The sequence below is a fragment of the Gallinula chloropus genome (assembly GCF_964237585.1).
Source record: "Gallinula chloropus genome assembly, chromosome: 3".
Taxonomy (NCBI): Eukaryota; Metazoa; Chordata; class Aves; order Gruiformes; family Rallidae; genus Gallinula; species Gallinula chloropus.
The window spans coordinates 1,896,681-1,913,530 of record NC_140087.1 but is presented as its reverse complement, the minus strand read 5'-3'; the positions used below and the strand labels follow the sequence as shown (position 1 = coordinate 1,913,530).

Below are 16,850 nucleotides of genomic sequence, written 5' to 3'. Positions count from 1 at the left end.
TTAGTGCTGTAGCCTGTTTCAAGAAACTGGAGCTGACAGTGAATGGTTTGAAATGCTTGGTTTCCCCTTCGAGTTGTAGTTGCTACAGCGTTGTAGCAAAGCCCTTGCGGAAAGCAACTGAACCAAGCGATGTAGTAGTCAGCCCACTTCAGATAAGCCCGTTCCCTCCTAGTCCCATTAATTCCATTGGAGCAGCATTCTGAATAAGTGAATTTACGTAGAATGTAACATCAATTTGTGCAAGTTACATAGAAGAATTTTGAGTGTACTTAAGCAGGGCAACGGTAGAATTCTGAACAAGCTGGGATAGAGTTGGGGGAACTCTAGGTGGTAGAGAGTTTGGTGAAAGACCCTATTCTTTTGGGTGAAAACTTTGCCTCCCTTAGGAAAAAAACTGGCGTTTTTTGAAAGCTGGCTGGAACTATGCTGTCATTCAAATGGAACATGATTATTCTGCTCCCTACTTTATCTGAAATACTACTATTATGCCTCAGAAGAGCTTTTATATCCTATCTAAATTCAAGTCTGTTTAAGAGGGGAGACTCTATTTAATCTCTAATTGGATCTTGAGTAGAACTAAAACATGCAATCTTTGCTGAGCGATATTACTAAATGAATAAAGTTTGATGCTTTCTTGGTGATGGTTCTATTGGAATTCTTTGCTAGTCCCTGCCTTCGCTCACTCTGTGACCAGCACGAAGACCAGAGCAGAAAAACCCAGCTAGCTGTATGTAGTGAATTTACAGTCAGTACTTTTACACAAAGATAATAATCTAGATGAGAGCTGGATTAACAATGCAATATTTCCTTTAACATAAGTAAATTAAGTTAGAAAAAGCAGCCTTCCCTTCCACTCTGAGTGGGCTGGCTGAAAGAACACATATAATCATTGGTTAAGGTGGTATATTGGCTGTTCAGCACTTGTCAAAGCATATCATAACTGCATAGGTCCCAATCAATGACTAAAGTGGTCATCACTAATAAACTTTTAAGCAATCTATTATCTTTTTTCTTTTAAGGATTTCCTTCATGTAGTTAATGCTCCTTTTCTGATGGCAGATATCTCTATAGTTGCTGGAATCTGAGTCATAAAATAAATGTGTACCTTGAGAGTTTGTGAAGGTGAAAGACTCCAAATAAACTTCAGCATTTTATTGCAGCTCTATTTCATGGAAATTCCAGAAGGCTAGCTAGCAGGGAATGTTAAACTGTATATAATATGGTTTCATTACCTTCAACTGCTGTATCTAGTGGAGGATATTGCCACTGGAAGAATACAGTCAGCAAAAGCAAAAGAACGTTCACATGCATCAGGAAACAAATAGGGAGTTTGTTTTGGGGATGTCTTCTGGAATAGGAGAACCTTGAGTTACTATCAGCAACTTGCTGTGAGACTCCTTGGTTTTGTGTTCAGCAGTATGTGTATTAGCTTTCCTCACTGAAATAGTCTGCCTGCTCACTCTGTTTATTTTAGTTTTTCTTTGTCTTCACTTGCTGCAGTTCCAGTTGGTGTCTATGAATACAATGGTGTAATAGCAGGCAGGGTTCGTGCTTCCAAATCACATCACCTTCCTGTAGGTGCATTGCAGCTGTAATGGTCTAGTAAAAATATTAACTCTCTGTCTCTCTAATACAACATGCCAGTGACTGTGGTTCTACTGGAACCACTAAGAGTGAAGAGGGAGAAGATTGTACAGTCTCCTGATATTTGTTGATGTCTTTAGTTTCTGTCATTTCTAAAGTGTGATGTATGAGTATTGGTTTAAATCTGGTTTAATGCAGTAATATATTTTTGCTTTTGAAGGTGTCATCTTCTTTTGGATGAGGTCTGAGATCAAAGCCTTTCTGAGCTAAATCCATTCTGATATACATTTTACTACCAAACATATGAGCAAAGTACACGTTTTAGAATCATAGAAGCATAGAACATGTAAGGTTGTAAGAGACCTTTAAAGGTCATCTAGTCTAACCCCTCTGTGGTAATCAGGGACATCTTTCCTAGGTGAGGTCACTCAGAGCCCCATCAAGCCTGAACTTGAATATCTTCAGGGATGGGGCCTCCACTACATCTCTGGGCAACCTGTTCCAGTGATCCAGCATCCTCATATTGAAGGATTTTTTTCTAATATCAAATGTAAAGCTCCCTTTTTTGAGTTTAAAACCATTACCCCTGTCCTATTGCTACATGCCCTCATGAACAATTCTTCCCCAGCTTTCTTATAGGTACCTTTCAGGTGTTGGAAGGCCACTATAATGTCCCCTGGAGCCTTCTCTCCTCCAGGCTGAACAAGCCCAACTCTCTCAGCCTGTTCTCACAGGAGAGGTCTCCAGCCCTTTGATCATTTTTGTGGCCCTCCTCTGGATGTGCTCCAACAGGTCCATGTCCTTCTTGTGCTGAGAGCTCCAAATCTGGACACAGGATTCCAGGTGAGGTCTCACCGGTGCAGAGTAGGGGGGCCGAATCCCCTCTCTCTATCTGCTGGCCACACTCCTTTTGATGCAGCCCAGGGTGTGGTTGGCCGCCTGGGCTGTAGATGCACATTGGTGGCTCATGTCCAGCTTCTCATCCACAAGCACCACTAAGTCCTTTTCCTCAGGGCTGCTTTCCAGAACATCTCCTAACCTGTATTCATCTGATTGAACGGTGCACTTTACTAATTTGTGAAATGTCTTTTCTGTCTTCCAAGTTATTTTGAAATATAGATACAAAGCGAAGTGATTTGAAAATGGTCCATGAGTGGGAATACCACAGACCAGCTACTTTCTAGATTCCTTTGACTGCACAGAAGACTTCTTTCAGTTGACTACACGTAGTCACATAGTGGCATATCAGATGTTCCAGTATATTCCATCTGGCTTCCACTCCAGAGGGTCATGGTCATCTAATTCACAAATTGGCAACTATATTTAGATGCTTTAATCACAAGCTGAGCCTCTCCCTCCCTGACAGAAGAGCATTTTGCTGCTTAATGAGATAAAGGGTTGTAAACAGCACCCTGGTTAGTGGAGGTGGCTCCTGTTCCTGTTACATTTCGCAGATGCTGTTCAGAAGAACTGAGGCAGCCTCTAGTGTTGTGGAATAAGTGCTAAAACTTTACAGGAGGCATTGGAGAGGGAAAGTGTGAATCACCAAATGATTCAAGAATGGGTTCTGAAAGCTGCATAAGAAAGAGGTACTTTCCAATGACATTAGCAGGAGAGATCCTGACAGCTTGCCTCAGAAAAGCATTGACAGCAGACTCACTAATTGGGTAAGAGAAAGACTTCTAGAATTTGATTTCCATATAAAGACATGCAAGCTTTCCTCACTGTCCTGGGTTTGTCTAGGATAGAGGTAATTTCCATCAGGAGCCAGCATAGGTGAGCAGAGCTGGCCAAGGGTGTTTCTGTACCATGGGACCTCGTGGTCCCCGTGAAAGGGGCTGGGCAGGGAGGGGTGGGTTCCCGCAGCTCCAGGAGAGGCTGAGTGCAGGTGTAGCATCCTGGCACTCATCAGGTCGGTGTGTGCTCTGCGCTGTCTCCATGTGCACAGCCTGTCCCCAGCGCTGCTGCTGCTGCTGTTCCCGCTCCCGGGGCCGTCCTGGTGACCCACCCTGAGCCCACCTGCGGGTGCCATAGAATCATAGAATGGTCTGGGTTGGAAGGGACCCCAAGGATCACAAAGCTCCAACACCCCTGCCACAGGCAGGGACACCAACCTCCAGGCCTGGAGCTACACAAGTCTCCTCCCCATCCCACTGGGGGATGGAGGAGCAGCAAGCGGCACGGGGGGCCCGGCTGCTGGCGAGGCTGAGCCACAACACTTCTCTGTGGCCTTGCACGTACTTGTAGCAAAGCTCTTCGTTTTCAGTGCTGCAAATATTAGTGGTTTACTATCACTTGTCTTGATTTAACAGTGATTTTATTGTGCCAGGCTAGCATCAAAGCGTGCTTTACACAGGGTAGCACTGCGTTCTTCCTCCTACCCTCCACTTTCTTCTGTTGAGCATGGGCATTTGTTCAGAGGGGAGCAGCCACCCCTCCTGCTTCAGACGCTGTTGGCTGACCCAGGATGCAACTGTCAGGATGTTGTCACCAGTCTTGTCTGTTGTTTCCTGTGACAACCTGTAACACAGTAATAGAAGTACAGTTAACCATGAACAAACAATGAAATAACTCTGCCAGAAACATGGTGGATTAGAATTAGGATAATGTGATTTCTCTCTCCTGTGCTTGTACTTCTTGGGGACTCTGACTTTTCTTGAACGCGTGGATTCTGCCGCCTGGGGTGAGAAGAAATATAAGATGTATTAATATAAAACAGGTGGGACAGATAAAGGAAGTTCTGTGGAACTTCCTTGACGTTTTCAGTCAGCTATTCTTGTCTCAACAATACATGCCTTTGTCACCAGAAAGGCAAACTTTTCTGCTCTGTTCTCTTCGGCGGTGATATGGCCTTGGATGACAGTCAGAGGCGGAACTCTGAATCTTCGGGTGATACAGAGAACATCAAAATAAAGGGAATTCACAGGTGCCAAACTTCTGTATTGTCCTTGTTTTGAAACTTCAGTGAAAAGTAGGTTTTGCTCTAGATGAGACAATAGTTCATAGAGCACATGGAATGACCTCTGCAGTCTTTTACCTGTGGGTGAACTTGTACTTTAAATATACAGAGGAAGGAAATTACCTTTATAAACAATGGCAGAAGGAAGTAGTTCTGGCAGAAGGCAAAAGTTCTGTTTTACAGTTTGCTTCATAAGGTTGGGTTTTTTTTCTAAACTACATCGATACTATACAGCAGTCAAGGTAAATATATATTCTGAGCTACCAGGTACTCTCCAGGAAGTGCCATTTTGGGACCTTGACTTCAATGTGTGATCCTGTTTGTGATATGCAAATCTTGCCAGTTGCAGACATGAAATTCAGACTGCTGTGGCTAGCAGAGACCTCAAGAGACTTCTTAGTCATATTCCAACTCTTAGGCATCATACCTAGAGTATCTCTGACATGTTTGAACTGCTGTTAAACATTTAATGAAGGAATTCAGTAGCCTTTTCAAGTACTTTGATGCTGTTTTGACCATCTTATAGTCAAAGGTTTCTGTATACTCAAGCTGAATCTTTTCCATGCCTTCTCTGCAGTTGCCACAGGAAAATAAAAATGGCAATTTTGTTTTTCCAGTCTTTTATGTTTTGGTAAACTATTTTCCTATTCCCTCTTTGTGTTCCCTTTTCTGGACTAGTCAAACCCACCCCTTTCCTCTAGTGTTTCCTGTTGGTTGTATTTCAGAAGAAGTGGCTGAGGTCACTTGATTTGTTCAGCTTCAAGAAGAGCAAGCTGAGGAGTGACCTTATTACAGTCTACACCTTCCTCAAGGGGGTAACAAGAGGGGAGATGCTGATCTCTCTCTGGTGACCAGCAATAGGACACAAGGAAATGGAATGAAACAAGTTCAGATTGATCATTAGGAAAGGGTTCTTCACTGAGGTGGTCAGTCACTGGAACGGGATCCCCATCTGGATGATGCTCTTAGTCATATGATTTAGTTTTAGGTAGTCCTGTGAGAAGCAAGGAGTTGGACTTGATCTTTATGGATCCCTTCCCACTTGAGATATTCTGTGATCCTATGATATGAGTGAATTTTCTGGCTTTAAACTAGCAATTCTCTGTACAGCCTCAGATGCAATTTATGGATTTTTATACTTCTGTGGATAATTCAAAATCAGTTGATTTCCCTGCCTTAAATACTGGGACATTTTTTCTCCCTTTGAGTTAGATGCATCATGTAATAATGAAGTCGATGACTTTCACTGCTTTCTGTTGCTGTGTGCAAAACCATCTAGTATGATGAACAAGAGACAAAACATCGTGTCCTTGAGAATAACCAGATGCTTTTCTCTATAGAAGACTCATGAGTTTGTTCTGTGGTCAGCATTGGAAGGGCAGAAGGATCCCTGTGATTTTAATAGTCTCTGAGAGGAGGCTCACGTTGACCTGAAGTATGAGGTAGATGCATTTAAAAACCAAAACATAGTTCTTGCGACCTCTGATTTACTTCTGCTGCTTCCAGACAATTAAAAAAAGCACTGGTTTTGTACTGAACTTGTTCATTCAAGTTTACAGCTTTTGATTTGCATCCTAAAACTGATCTATTCCCATTTTTTTTCTTGGAAAGCTAGTGTTAGTGCAATGGTTTGGGGGGCTAAAAGAGCATAGAAAAAAAGTACTAGCATGACATGAGAGCCTGGTAATTGACTTCTCACCTTGAAGACTGAGTCCAACTGAGAGAGAGGACTGGAGCAGTCTTTTAAAGGAAATTTGTTTGATTCCATGAAAGAACCTTCTTATTTTCTTTTAGCTTCTAGTTCGTTCTAAGGAAAACATCACCAGGCCTTTTTCTTTTTGTGGGAGTTTGCCCCATTAACGAACCTGAAGTTACTGAACCTTCTAGAGGTTGCTGTGGCTGCTGATTTAGAGGTCCAGCCTGACTGAGGACCATGTAACTGGCATACACCAACACACTAAAGTCAGTATCAGATGGAGATTTGCATAGATTTCAGATCTGCTTGTGATTATTTGTTAGTCTGTGTGCTTCAGGAATTTGCAGCCTTTGGCATGCATGGGGGAAAAAAAAAAGAGTAAGTGTGATTTCTACTTGGTTGAATAAGAAGGGAGCACTCCATAGAGCTGGAATCCCCTGATATATGTATATGGGTTTCCAACACTAGAAGTCTATTTCTGGGAAATACTGATGCTGGAGAAAACCACCCCTGAGTGGTTAAGGTCTGTTTTCTTTCATTTAATTGAATTTTTTTCGATCTTTTTTATCCACAGGTAGCAGCTGCTGGAGGACATCTGAAATTTACAGTCTCCTATGACTTCACAGAGGAAGAAGAGACAGTTCAATTGATGGTTCAATCTGATGTCATCATAGAGGTAAAGTGATTGTATTTTCAGCCACCAAAAAAAACCCCCTGTTCAGCATGAAGTCTGGTTTGAGGACACAAACCAGCAGGGAGCACGGACTTGCAGTTAATTTATAGCATCAGGAAATGGACACACTTTAGATAGCTAAAGTCTTCAGTATCTTAGGGAGCTGCTGGCAATATCACAGTAACTTACCTGTGTTCTTTCTGTTCCTCAGGAGGAATGAAGAACAAAAATAATTGGTTGTTTGAGGTAACACTTTCACATTCTTTCAGCAGACCTGTGCTTGTGCAGCTGGGCATAGTGTGACTTTGCTTCTGCCTCTGCAAAGCCATGACACTAGGTTTTAGCTGAAAAACCTGAATTTTTTCTTGTACTGACCTTCAGCTTCATCGGGCAAGCCCATCTCAGGGTTATGAGGGATGAATGTTATTCCTGATATTTGTTATTTTTGTGAAATGTATTCTTGAATAAATCCCATACCCCAAGTGGCTACGTGTAGAGGGTTTTTACTGACTTTTTTTCATACTTAACTGTCTGTCTCTCATGTCTCTATCTAGGGACACAACTTGAGAATCAGCACTCCAAAAGAGGGGATTCACCTGCAGCCTTCTGAAGAGCATACTGAAGAAATTGTGCTGAAACCTGAATCCTTCTTTGTACATGACACTGATGTTCCAGTCAGCAGGAGGGATTTCATGACTATCCTTGCAAATGTAAAGAGGATCCTCATAAGAGCCACGTACAGCAATGGGATGAATGCCATCTACAGGTGAATGTGGGAAACGTGTCCCTTCCCTCCAGGCAGCTTCTCAAAACAACTTGCTTTTTCTCTTCAGAGAACTCAGCTGATGATATCATTTAGAACACAGTAATTTATCATCGTGAAATCCATAGCATTCATTTAGACTTTCAAAGAGTTGTTACTGTATTTTTTTCGTTTTGGGTAGGCAGGAGGAGGAGAAGCAACAGGAAGAAGCAGCCCTGTAAGAAAGTGAAATCACGTGGACTATTAAGGCATGAGTGGCAGTTCTATAAATATGTTTATTTTGTGAATACTGTAATTCCCATATATATGGTAAATCATGGAATGCAGTAATGACATGCTGAATAAGAGTTGTTATATTGCTTATACGTTGGTTTTCCTATTTAATGAGCATACAGGCCCATGTTAACAGTGGACCAGAGAACAGTATCTTACAATTCTAGGCTGGAAAAGTGGCTTAAGGGGAGTTTTCTATGTTTTTAATCACACAGAGAACTGGTAATCCCAAGTCTTTCCCTTGATTTATGTCAGGTTACTGCCTGGACTGCTTAAAACAACTTACTTCATGTGAACTCTTCTGAGTCTTCTGATACAGTGAAAGATATGTTATATGGGATGACAAAGTTGCTCTATCTCGGTGGCTGAAGTGTGGCTGAGCCTGTAAACACCAACCTGCATTTAACATTTTCATAAATGCATGAGCAAGTACTACAGGTGGACTAGAAGGCAGCCTCTCCTCACACTGTGTGATTGCACTCTGTCTTTACATAAATAGTTAGGTGGTGTGTATAATATTTTGGCAGCAGAAGCTGATTTGGAATGGAGGGAGCTGATAGCACATCAGTGGTTATTTGCTGAAAGTACTGATACAGCTTTTGCTACTGTGAAATTTCTTAAGCAATCCAACCATTATTTGAATACTTAAGGAATTGAAATACCTACATTGAAAGGCAGGTTGTGTCAACAGCATGCACAAATGAGATTCAACAAAAGCCAGTACAGAGTCTGGCACCTGGGAAGGAACAACCACTTGTATCAGTGCAGGCTTGGGGTGACCTGCTGGAGAAGAGCTCTGTGGAGAAGGACCTGGGGGTGCTGGTGGGTGACAGGTTGGCCATGAGCCAGCAGTGTGCCCTGGGGGCTGAGAGAGACAATGGGATCCTGGGGGCATCAGGAGGAGTGTGGCCAGCAGGTCACAGGAGGGGATCCTCCCCCTCTGCTCTGCCCTGGTCAGGCCCCACCTGGAGTGTTGTGTCCAGTGCTGGGCTCCCTGGGATAAAAAAGACGGGGACCTCCTGGAGAGAGTCCAGAGGAGGCTACAAAGATGATGAAGGGCCTGGAGCATCTCCCCTGTGAGGAAAGGCTGAGTGAGCTGGGACTGTTCAGCCTGGAGAAAAGAAGACGAAGGGGGGACCTTATTAATTTTTATAAATATCTTAAGCAGGGGATGCAGGGGGAATGGGCAGCCCCTTTTCAGTGTCTGTGGGGACAGGACAAGGGGCAATGGCCTCAAGTTGGAGCACAGGGAGTTCCACACCAACATGGGGAAGAACTTTTCCCCAGTGAGGGTGAGGGAGCCCTGGAACAGGCTGCCCAGGGGGTGTGGAGTCTCCATCCCTGGAGAGATTCCAGCCCCATCTGGACGCCGCCCTGTGCAATATGAGCTGGGGAGCTGCTTTGGCAGGGGGGTTGGACCCGATGGGCTCTCCAGGTCCCTTCCAACCCCTGTGATTCTGTGATTCTGATTTGTGCTTTGGCAGTGCACATTTTTTCCCTGCAAAAAGAACACGTTTCTTCAATCTCTTTCTGTGGTAATTAGTATGTATTACCTCGCTGTAAAGAAGTTTGTGAATCATAACTAGTTTGACTTTGAGCCAAACTGTTTCCTAATTTGCTCATTCGGTCATCAGTCTTGCATCTCCTTGCATCCAGTTTGAAAACCTTTCATGGCCCATCACCTTCCCACCCTGATGTTAGAGGAGAGTCAAACCACCAGGCAAGAGCTCATCTCTAATGCGTTATGAGCAGACTGTGAGGAGCTTAATCCACAGTTCACCGCTGAGACTAGCGGGCACTCGGTGTGTGCTGTTCCTCCACTGTGTTCTTATTCAAATCAAATAAGCACATTTTTAAAAATCCATCAGAACCTTGAAAACTAAAGGAGTGCAGGAATAATTTTGGGGTGAGAAATAGGGGCTTTTACGCTATGCTGTTTTTAAAGGAGTTATGTGTGATTGACTTTGGGCTAAAGGTCTTACTAATTATTATGGGAAATGCAAGCTGCTGCTCTCAGTGCTTTACCTACATTTGTGTACTGACATTTGCACTACAATGAGAAGGGGAGGTTTCCTGCAGTATGAACATACTGACTCCATCTTGTCTCCACTGTGGGACATGCTAGATGCAAAGCTGTACTCATAAGTCTAAGGTTGTGCAGAACAACTCTTTTCTCCGTATTCTGCCCGTTTAGTATTGCAGGGAAAATGTCCAGACCTAATGAAGAGGATATTTGTTGTGGTATCTCAGGATGATTAAGGACTACTGTTGATGGGCTCCAAAGGAAAACATTTTTGCCAAAGAAATAGTGTAGAGCTATTAGGAGAAAAGTAGATATAAACTAAGAGGGGTTTATTGTCTTTTAAACAGGTATGTGTGGTGGACAGATGGATGCTTCTCTGAGAGAGTAACGAGGGTCTGGCAGAGAGACATAAATCATACAGGGTTATCAGATCCATCATGAATGACAATTTCTGCCTCAAAGGATCAGCAGTTATGCAACATACTAATTAGAGATTGCTATATTAAGCAACCTGTTCATTTAAATACTGAAAGTTTTAGAAGTGCATAATGACACCTCACGTGTAAGGTTTTCCAAAGGTGCTATTACAATCTGTGCTTGAGGAGAGGACAGAGTGGAGGCTTTGTAAGATTGAGCAACTTTCTTGCAGCCATGGACAAATGGACTTAAAAATTCAATTGTGTTGTCTTCACTTACCAAGACTTAAAGACAGTATTTTTGGCCCTTGTTTTGTTTAACCTACTAGAAACATTAGTTAATCAGTAGCACTTTCAAGTAGCTGCTAAAAATATTAATGCAATAATGGTGAGTTTGACTCAAACATGTTTTTGAGAACATTCGTTGGGTCATTTTAAGCTTAGAATGTTGTTATTGCTCTGTGGCATAATTAGGAAGCCTCCTCAAATGAGTGGGTTTTCATTTGGGTGATCAAGTAGGACAAAAAGTGAGAACACAGAAATGCAGCAATCACTTTGAAAGTGATTACAGCTTCTAGGTTGAAATCATGACCCTTCCCTAACTTGCCAGACCTCTGAAACTGCTGCACTTAAGTCCAGCTGTGGTAGAAGTAACAGGCCAGGAAAAGAGAGCTCTGCTGTGATTTTGTTTAATGTTAATTGTTAGCTTGTGCTTCAGAGAAAGTTTAGGAGCACTGTTTCTTCAGTTTTAATATTCAGAGTGACCATTGATGGTAAATGCTGTCGTCACTCAGATGGACACTGGAAATTGTGGTGCTAAGGAAGATGTGTTGCTTGCAGCCTCATGTAGGATCAGTGGAAGATGTAAGGAGAAAGCAGGAAGGGAAGGGAAGGCTGAGGGTTTTCTTCCATATGCAGAACTGGCTGCAAGACAAATGAGCTGTGATTGGGTCAGTACTTCGTGTGCCTTATGTAGCTGATGTGTTTCAGACGCCTGGCATAGCAGACAGTAAACTGTGCTGATACTGCCTGAAACATCCCCTTCCCTTTTAATCTTGTTTGGCTTTAGAAGTCAACAGTTGCCTGCTGACGGTAACAGTCAGCTTAAATATTTGGGCTCGCTGTTGAATCTCAGATTGTTGATGCATCTCCAGGATCCAGTGCCCCATTACTGCCAGCATTATGTATTGTAATGAATGCAGAATGGCACTCAGGAACCAGAATTGCAGCATCAAAATGGGAGAAGAAAAAAAATCGCTGCAGCTTTCTTCACTGAGTAACTGTTAATGCTAAAAACTGTTAAACACATTAAAATCCCATTTAGCAAATAGCAGAACATAATGAAAATTGGAACAATTCAGTGAATACAAATGTGGGATAATACTGGGCGTATTGTTTCTGTGTGTAAGTGCCTCTCTTTGTTCCGAGATCTGTGCTGAGAGGAAACTAGCTGTAGTTCAAAGGATAAATAAAACTTGGCCTTTTACTAGTAATTTGTTTCTTCCTTTACAGATTTTGTTCTTAAAATTTTATATATTTTTACAGCTAAAGCCATCACCATCCAGTATCTAATGACCTAGAGATCAGTTATTCTATTCTAAGGAAAACTCAAAAGGATGCTTGCCAAATTAGCATGAAGCAATGGAGTAGAAGGGAAGTATTGGAAAGTAAGAGAGATCTTACTGAAGATCTGGGGAGGAACATGCATCCTTCTCTTAAAATAGTTTCAAGAACCTTTCACAGAGGTTTTACCAAATTAAATTCAAGATTCTGACTGCATAATCTGCAGTGGTGGTCCCCCCAAAGTCCAGTCATATGCCTAGGGTTGGTAAAATTTCTAATTTTCTGAAGTTCCCATGCTAATTTCAGAGATATTCCTCCCTCCCCTCACTTCATGCCTGTGTTATTGAGAATAGTCATAAAACTGAATGGGAAAACATCCTGTCTTAACCTTTCCTCCAACCACTGCAGTAACAGCAAAATATTTTTCTTGGATGTTTTCTTATCCAAGGTCATCCAAATAATTTTCAGGATTTTTTGGCAGTCAAAAGATAAATGCCTTAGTATGCAGGAGAAGTAATTTGTTTTACATTTACCAAAAAAACCAGATTATTTTTTACCAAAATCAATGTCATGATAGAAAGGTATTTTCTGCTGGAAAGGACTTCAAAAGAAGTTTTTTCAGGTAGTTCTAGTAATCCAACACTCTGTTAAGGTTGCTGGGTAAAGATAGAAGTCATTGAGCCTCTATAGTGCCTCAACATTCCTTCTGAATTCTGAGGAGAATTAGATCCCCAAATCCCAATTTCTTTCCCCAAATAGATACTGTTGAGGTAAACTACATCTGTTTCACACACTACCTGTAAGATTATCAAAAGACCTGTCTCTCTCATCATGTTTCCATGGTTTTTTTAAATAAAAATAGTGCTCAGTGTTTGGCTAAACAATGGCTGTTTAGCCAATGACTCTCAGTTACTTTTTAAGGGAGTGCAGCAGAAAATTCTCCAGCTCTGTCTTTGTCTTTGGGAAGCCAAGGTATGAGGTAGATCTGTGTTTTCTTTCATATATGTAGCTTTTTCATTCATACACGTAATACTTGGATCCTCCTGGACAGAGCAGAAAACTTAATGGTTAAATCTGCAGAATAAAAATACCTCTACAATCAAAACTTAGTAATGTGGTATTTCAGAAAGCTGGAGTAGTGGTTAATAGGTTTTGAAGACACTGCTTAGCATCATATTTGCTATATATACTGCTGCAATGCAAGTTGGCACATGTGACTTGCAGGCCAGGAATAGCCTTCTGTATCCTGGTACAGTGCTGTGAGACACTTTTAGTCTATTTTTATCAATGTGTGCCTGACCATAATCTGCTTCACATGATGGACAAAAATAGTAGCAAGCCTACAGACATGTAGTTTAGGAAGAAATAGATGAATATGAAAATCTCCATATTTATAAACAGAAAACATAAACAAGCTGCTGAAAGTCACTCTGTGATGTTGCATCCAGCTGCACACAGAGTTCCATTTAATTTCCCATTTTAACTGTTTCATTTCCGTTACTTCCAGACTAAGAAGTGTTAGCATTGAGGCTGCTGACCACACTTCAACTGGGAGAAAGGTGGCATCTGCAGTGGAGTTATGTGACTGTCCCCCAGGGTATGGTGGCACTTCATGTGAGGTGAGTATCACTCAGGACGTAGTCTAGATCAACTGTGCTAACATTGTGATAACTGTAAGCAACCAGTGGCCCTGTGTTGGTGGAAAATAGTGAGAGAGATGTCCATTCCTGTTAGGAATTTAGCAGAGGTTGTCTAGTGTTCATTTCTAGGGGGTGGTTCCTTATGTTTGACAGTATTTGAAATCACACTTCTGTGGTGTGGCTTGGAGGTTATGTAAAGACATTTCTCAATTTAAAAAAAGAAAAAAACCAAGCAGTACTTATACTCTTCAGCCAACTGATGTTAGAAATGCATGAAGCTGCCACGATTAGAAGGAAAATGGTGGTAATCTGACCTGTGCACAACAAAGCTGGATCAAAGTGTCTGAGTTAATGTGGTTGAGTTTCCTCTTCTCTTTTCCCAGGGCTTTGCCATTTGCCTTAGAGCCTTTGAGCATTGTGTGCATGTTCCTGTGAGGATTGTTTCAATTTAGCTTGGTCCTGTTACAAATAATAACATACACACATGCTCAGAACATACCCACTTTCCTCACAAATCCCTTAGTTCAGGCAGAATGCGTTCATACAAGTGTACACATGATGAAGCAGCTCACGTGAGCATAGCTTGGGGTGAATAGAGGCAAAAAAACATTCTTCAAAAGCCCTGCCTGTAAGGAAATAATTTCAAACACCAAGATGCTCTGCTTCACAAAACTACAAACTGTATGCCATTTACACGGGCACTCTAGGCATTTCCTTGTCAACTCTCTTTTTCATTAAAGTCTTCCCTGCTTATATGTGATATTTAGGGCTTAGAGTCTAGTTTCATGCCAAATGTGGTTGCTTGTTGCTGGGGCTAGATAAACTAATGTAGAAAGAAGGCCTAAAGGAATTAATGGATATTCCTATCACTTCCAAAATGGTACAGACGGGAAAAAAAACTGGAGAAGAATATTGCCCAACTTGACAGAGAAACAATTTTGAAGTCTGAGCATTGTCTGTTCAATTATTTAAAGATCAATTCTGTCACCGTGCTTCACACTCCTGGGGTTTTTTTACTTGTCCATTTTTACTCTTAATTCAGCTCTCGGGCTGATCTCCCTGGAAGCAGCTGGAAAGGCCTGGGTTGCAGATGTTTCACAAGCTTCTGTTGTTGTACAAGCTGAAGGACTTGGGTACAATTTCTGCCTTGGTGCTTCCGAAATTCTCTGTGCAACGTTGTGTCCTTTAATGTTAACCCTGCTCCAAATCAAAACAGTCCCTGAAATGTGACATATACTAAAGAATATTCCAGGATATAAAGTATACATACAGACAGCTGCACATTTAAAGTCTGTATGCACACTAGTGGGCATGGACGCTGATTCCTGCCCTGGCTGAGTGCTAACCACAGACCTATTGAACTAGACCATATAGTAGTCCCTACCTCTATGTTGGTTTTCCTCCCTAGGCTGAAGGCCAAGAAAATATGATAGACTTCTGCACTTTTCCTGCGTCCCCTCACTCAATTTCAGAGTATTTTGGACAACTCAGAGATGTCATTTGACAAAGCTAGCCTACATTACAATAAAAATGATAGAGTCAAAAGTTGTAGCTTCCCTGCCTTTCTTTACTGAGTTTGGTGCTCAGGAGTCTTTGGTAGCAGAGGTGCAGCGCACGATGCGCATCGGAAGACTCTGCTTGATAGGGGAAATCAAGGGGAAATATTTTGGTGTTCTCTGTAGATGGATGTGCTTTTTATAAAAGGGAAAAGCAAGGAAAAAAAATCCCAACAAAACCAACAGTGACCTTTTAGATTTCCAGGCAGGTTGAGAAAGCATGGAAAGATAAAGTTAAAATGTGGATTTTTTAGAATCCTGTGTTTGTTTCTTCTGAATACTTTTGGCCTTGTCCAACTTTTTGTTTTTCCAGACTCAACCTAACAGAGTTTAATTTTTATTGATTTTTGTGCAGATTTTCAGTTTCATTTTCTCTTCTTCAATAAATGTAATGTATGCATTTGTTTTCTGCATAATGATGCTATAGTACCTGGCATAGATGTGCAGCATTTTATTGCAGTGAATGTTTTGGTATGATCAGTCTTCAAAAGACAACCAATTCCATTTAAAATACGCTGACTCTTGTGAGATTGTTCCATTAGACAAATTTGGAATTAATTTTATACAAGATTCTAGTCAAAGAATTTTTATGGTTTTGCTAGAATATCTGAGAAATTAACACAGGATTGAATAAGCATAGCTAAAGCAGATAAAATTGTAGATTTCAAATAGCAATTGGACTAATTTATGGTAGTTACTTTATTCATGTGACTCTTCTGGCCTTTACTTGTCAACATGTTCATTCACATCTAATCGCTCTTCTTCACTAGAGTTGTTCCTGTTCTATTTACTCTTATTTCCACTGTGGAAGAAGTTGTGTTTAACATGTATCACTATCATGGTCGAGAACTTTCCTGACTTCTGAATGCTCCATAATTTCTTTTGTTTAGATCCCAATCTGTAATCTGTTTTGGTTCTGTTCCAAGTCTTGCTGTTCCACGTCTAAGCCCTTAGAATTGGTGACTTTTATAGCCTATCTGTGTTGGTTTGACCCTGTCTGGAGGCCAGATGCCCACCAAAGCTGCCCTATCACTCCCCTTTCCAGCTGGACATGGGAGAAAATATATACTGAGAGGTTTAGGAGTTGAGATAAGGACAGGGAGAGACCATTCCACAATCAGCATCACGGGCAGAACAGACTCAACACAGAATAAAGGAAAGAAAACTCTCTCTAATTTATTACACTGAACACACAGTGAAACCAGAGTCAGATAATGAGAAGCATGACCAGATCTTAAAGCACCTTCCCCCCACCCCTCCCTTCTTAGCAGACTTCACTTTAGTCATGATTTTGTTCCCTTCTTCCCCCGTTATTGTGGCACGGGGAGGGGCAGGGACTGGGGGAATGGGGGTTTCGGCCAGGTCTTCACAAGTTTTTTTCCTTCTTAGTTGGGAAGAGGGGGGGCATTCCTCACACTCTTCCCCTGTTCCAGCATGGGGTCCCAGCCACAGGAGACAGTCCTCCACGAACTTCTTCACCGTGAGTCCTTTCCCATGGGACTTCAGCTCTTCACCAGCTGCCCTGGCATGGGTCACTGCTATGGGTGCAGCCATAAATCATACAATGTCTCTCAGTCTCTCAGGGCTGGACTGCTCCAGCCTGCTCCTCCACTGGAGGCACAAGCTTCCCCTCCATCCCCCTAATAAACCTGCTCTGGCATGGATCTCTCTCTCTCGCTCATCTCTGAGTCTCTGTCTCTCTCC

At 42.0% G+C, this 16,850-nt stretch overlaps 1 protein-coding gene across 1 annotated transcript in view; it reads left to right on the top strand.

The window, feature by feature from the left end:
- The window catches only part of LAMA2 (laminin subunit alpha 2), a gene marked incomplete at its 5' end in the record, with an annotated part of 363,202 nt that overhangs the window by 191,403 nt on the left and 154,949 nt on the right, over positions 1-16,850 (top strand). The window contains 3 exons of the mRNA XM_084261417.1: positions 6,814-6,915; positions 7,467-7,678; positions 13,458-13,569. Of these exons, the coding sequence (XP_084117543.1) occupies positions 6,814-6,915; positions 7,467-7,678; positions 13,458-13,569 (426 nt within the window). The remainder of the gene's footprint in view (positions 1-6,813; positions 6,916-7,466; positions 7,679-13,457; positions 13,570-16,850) is intronic.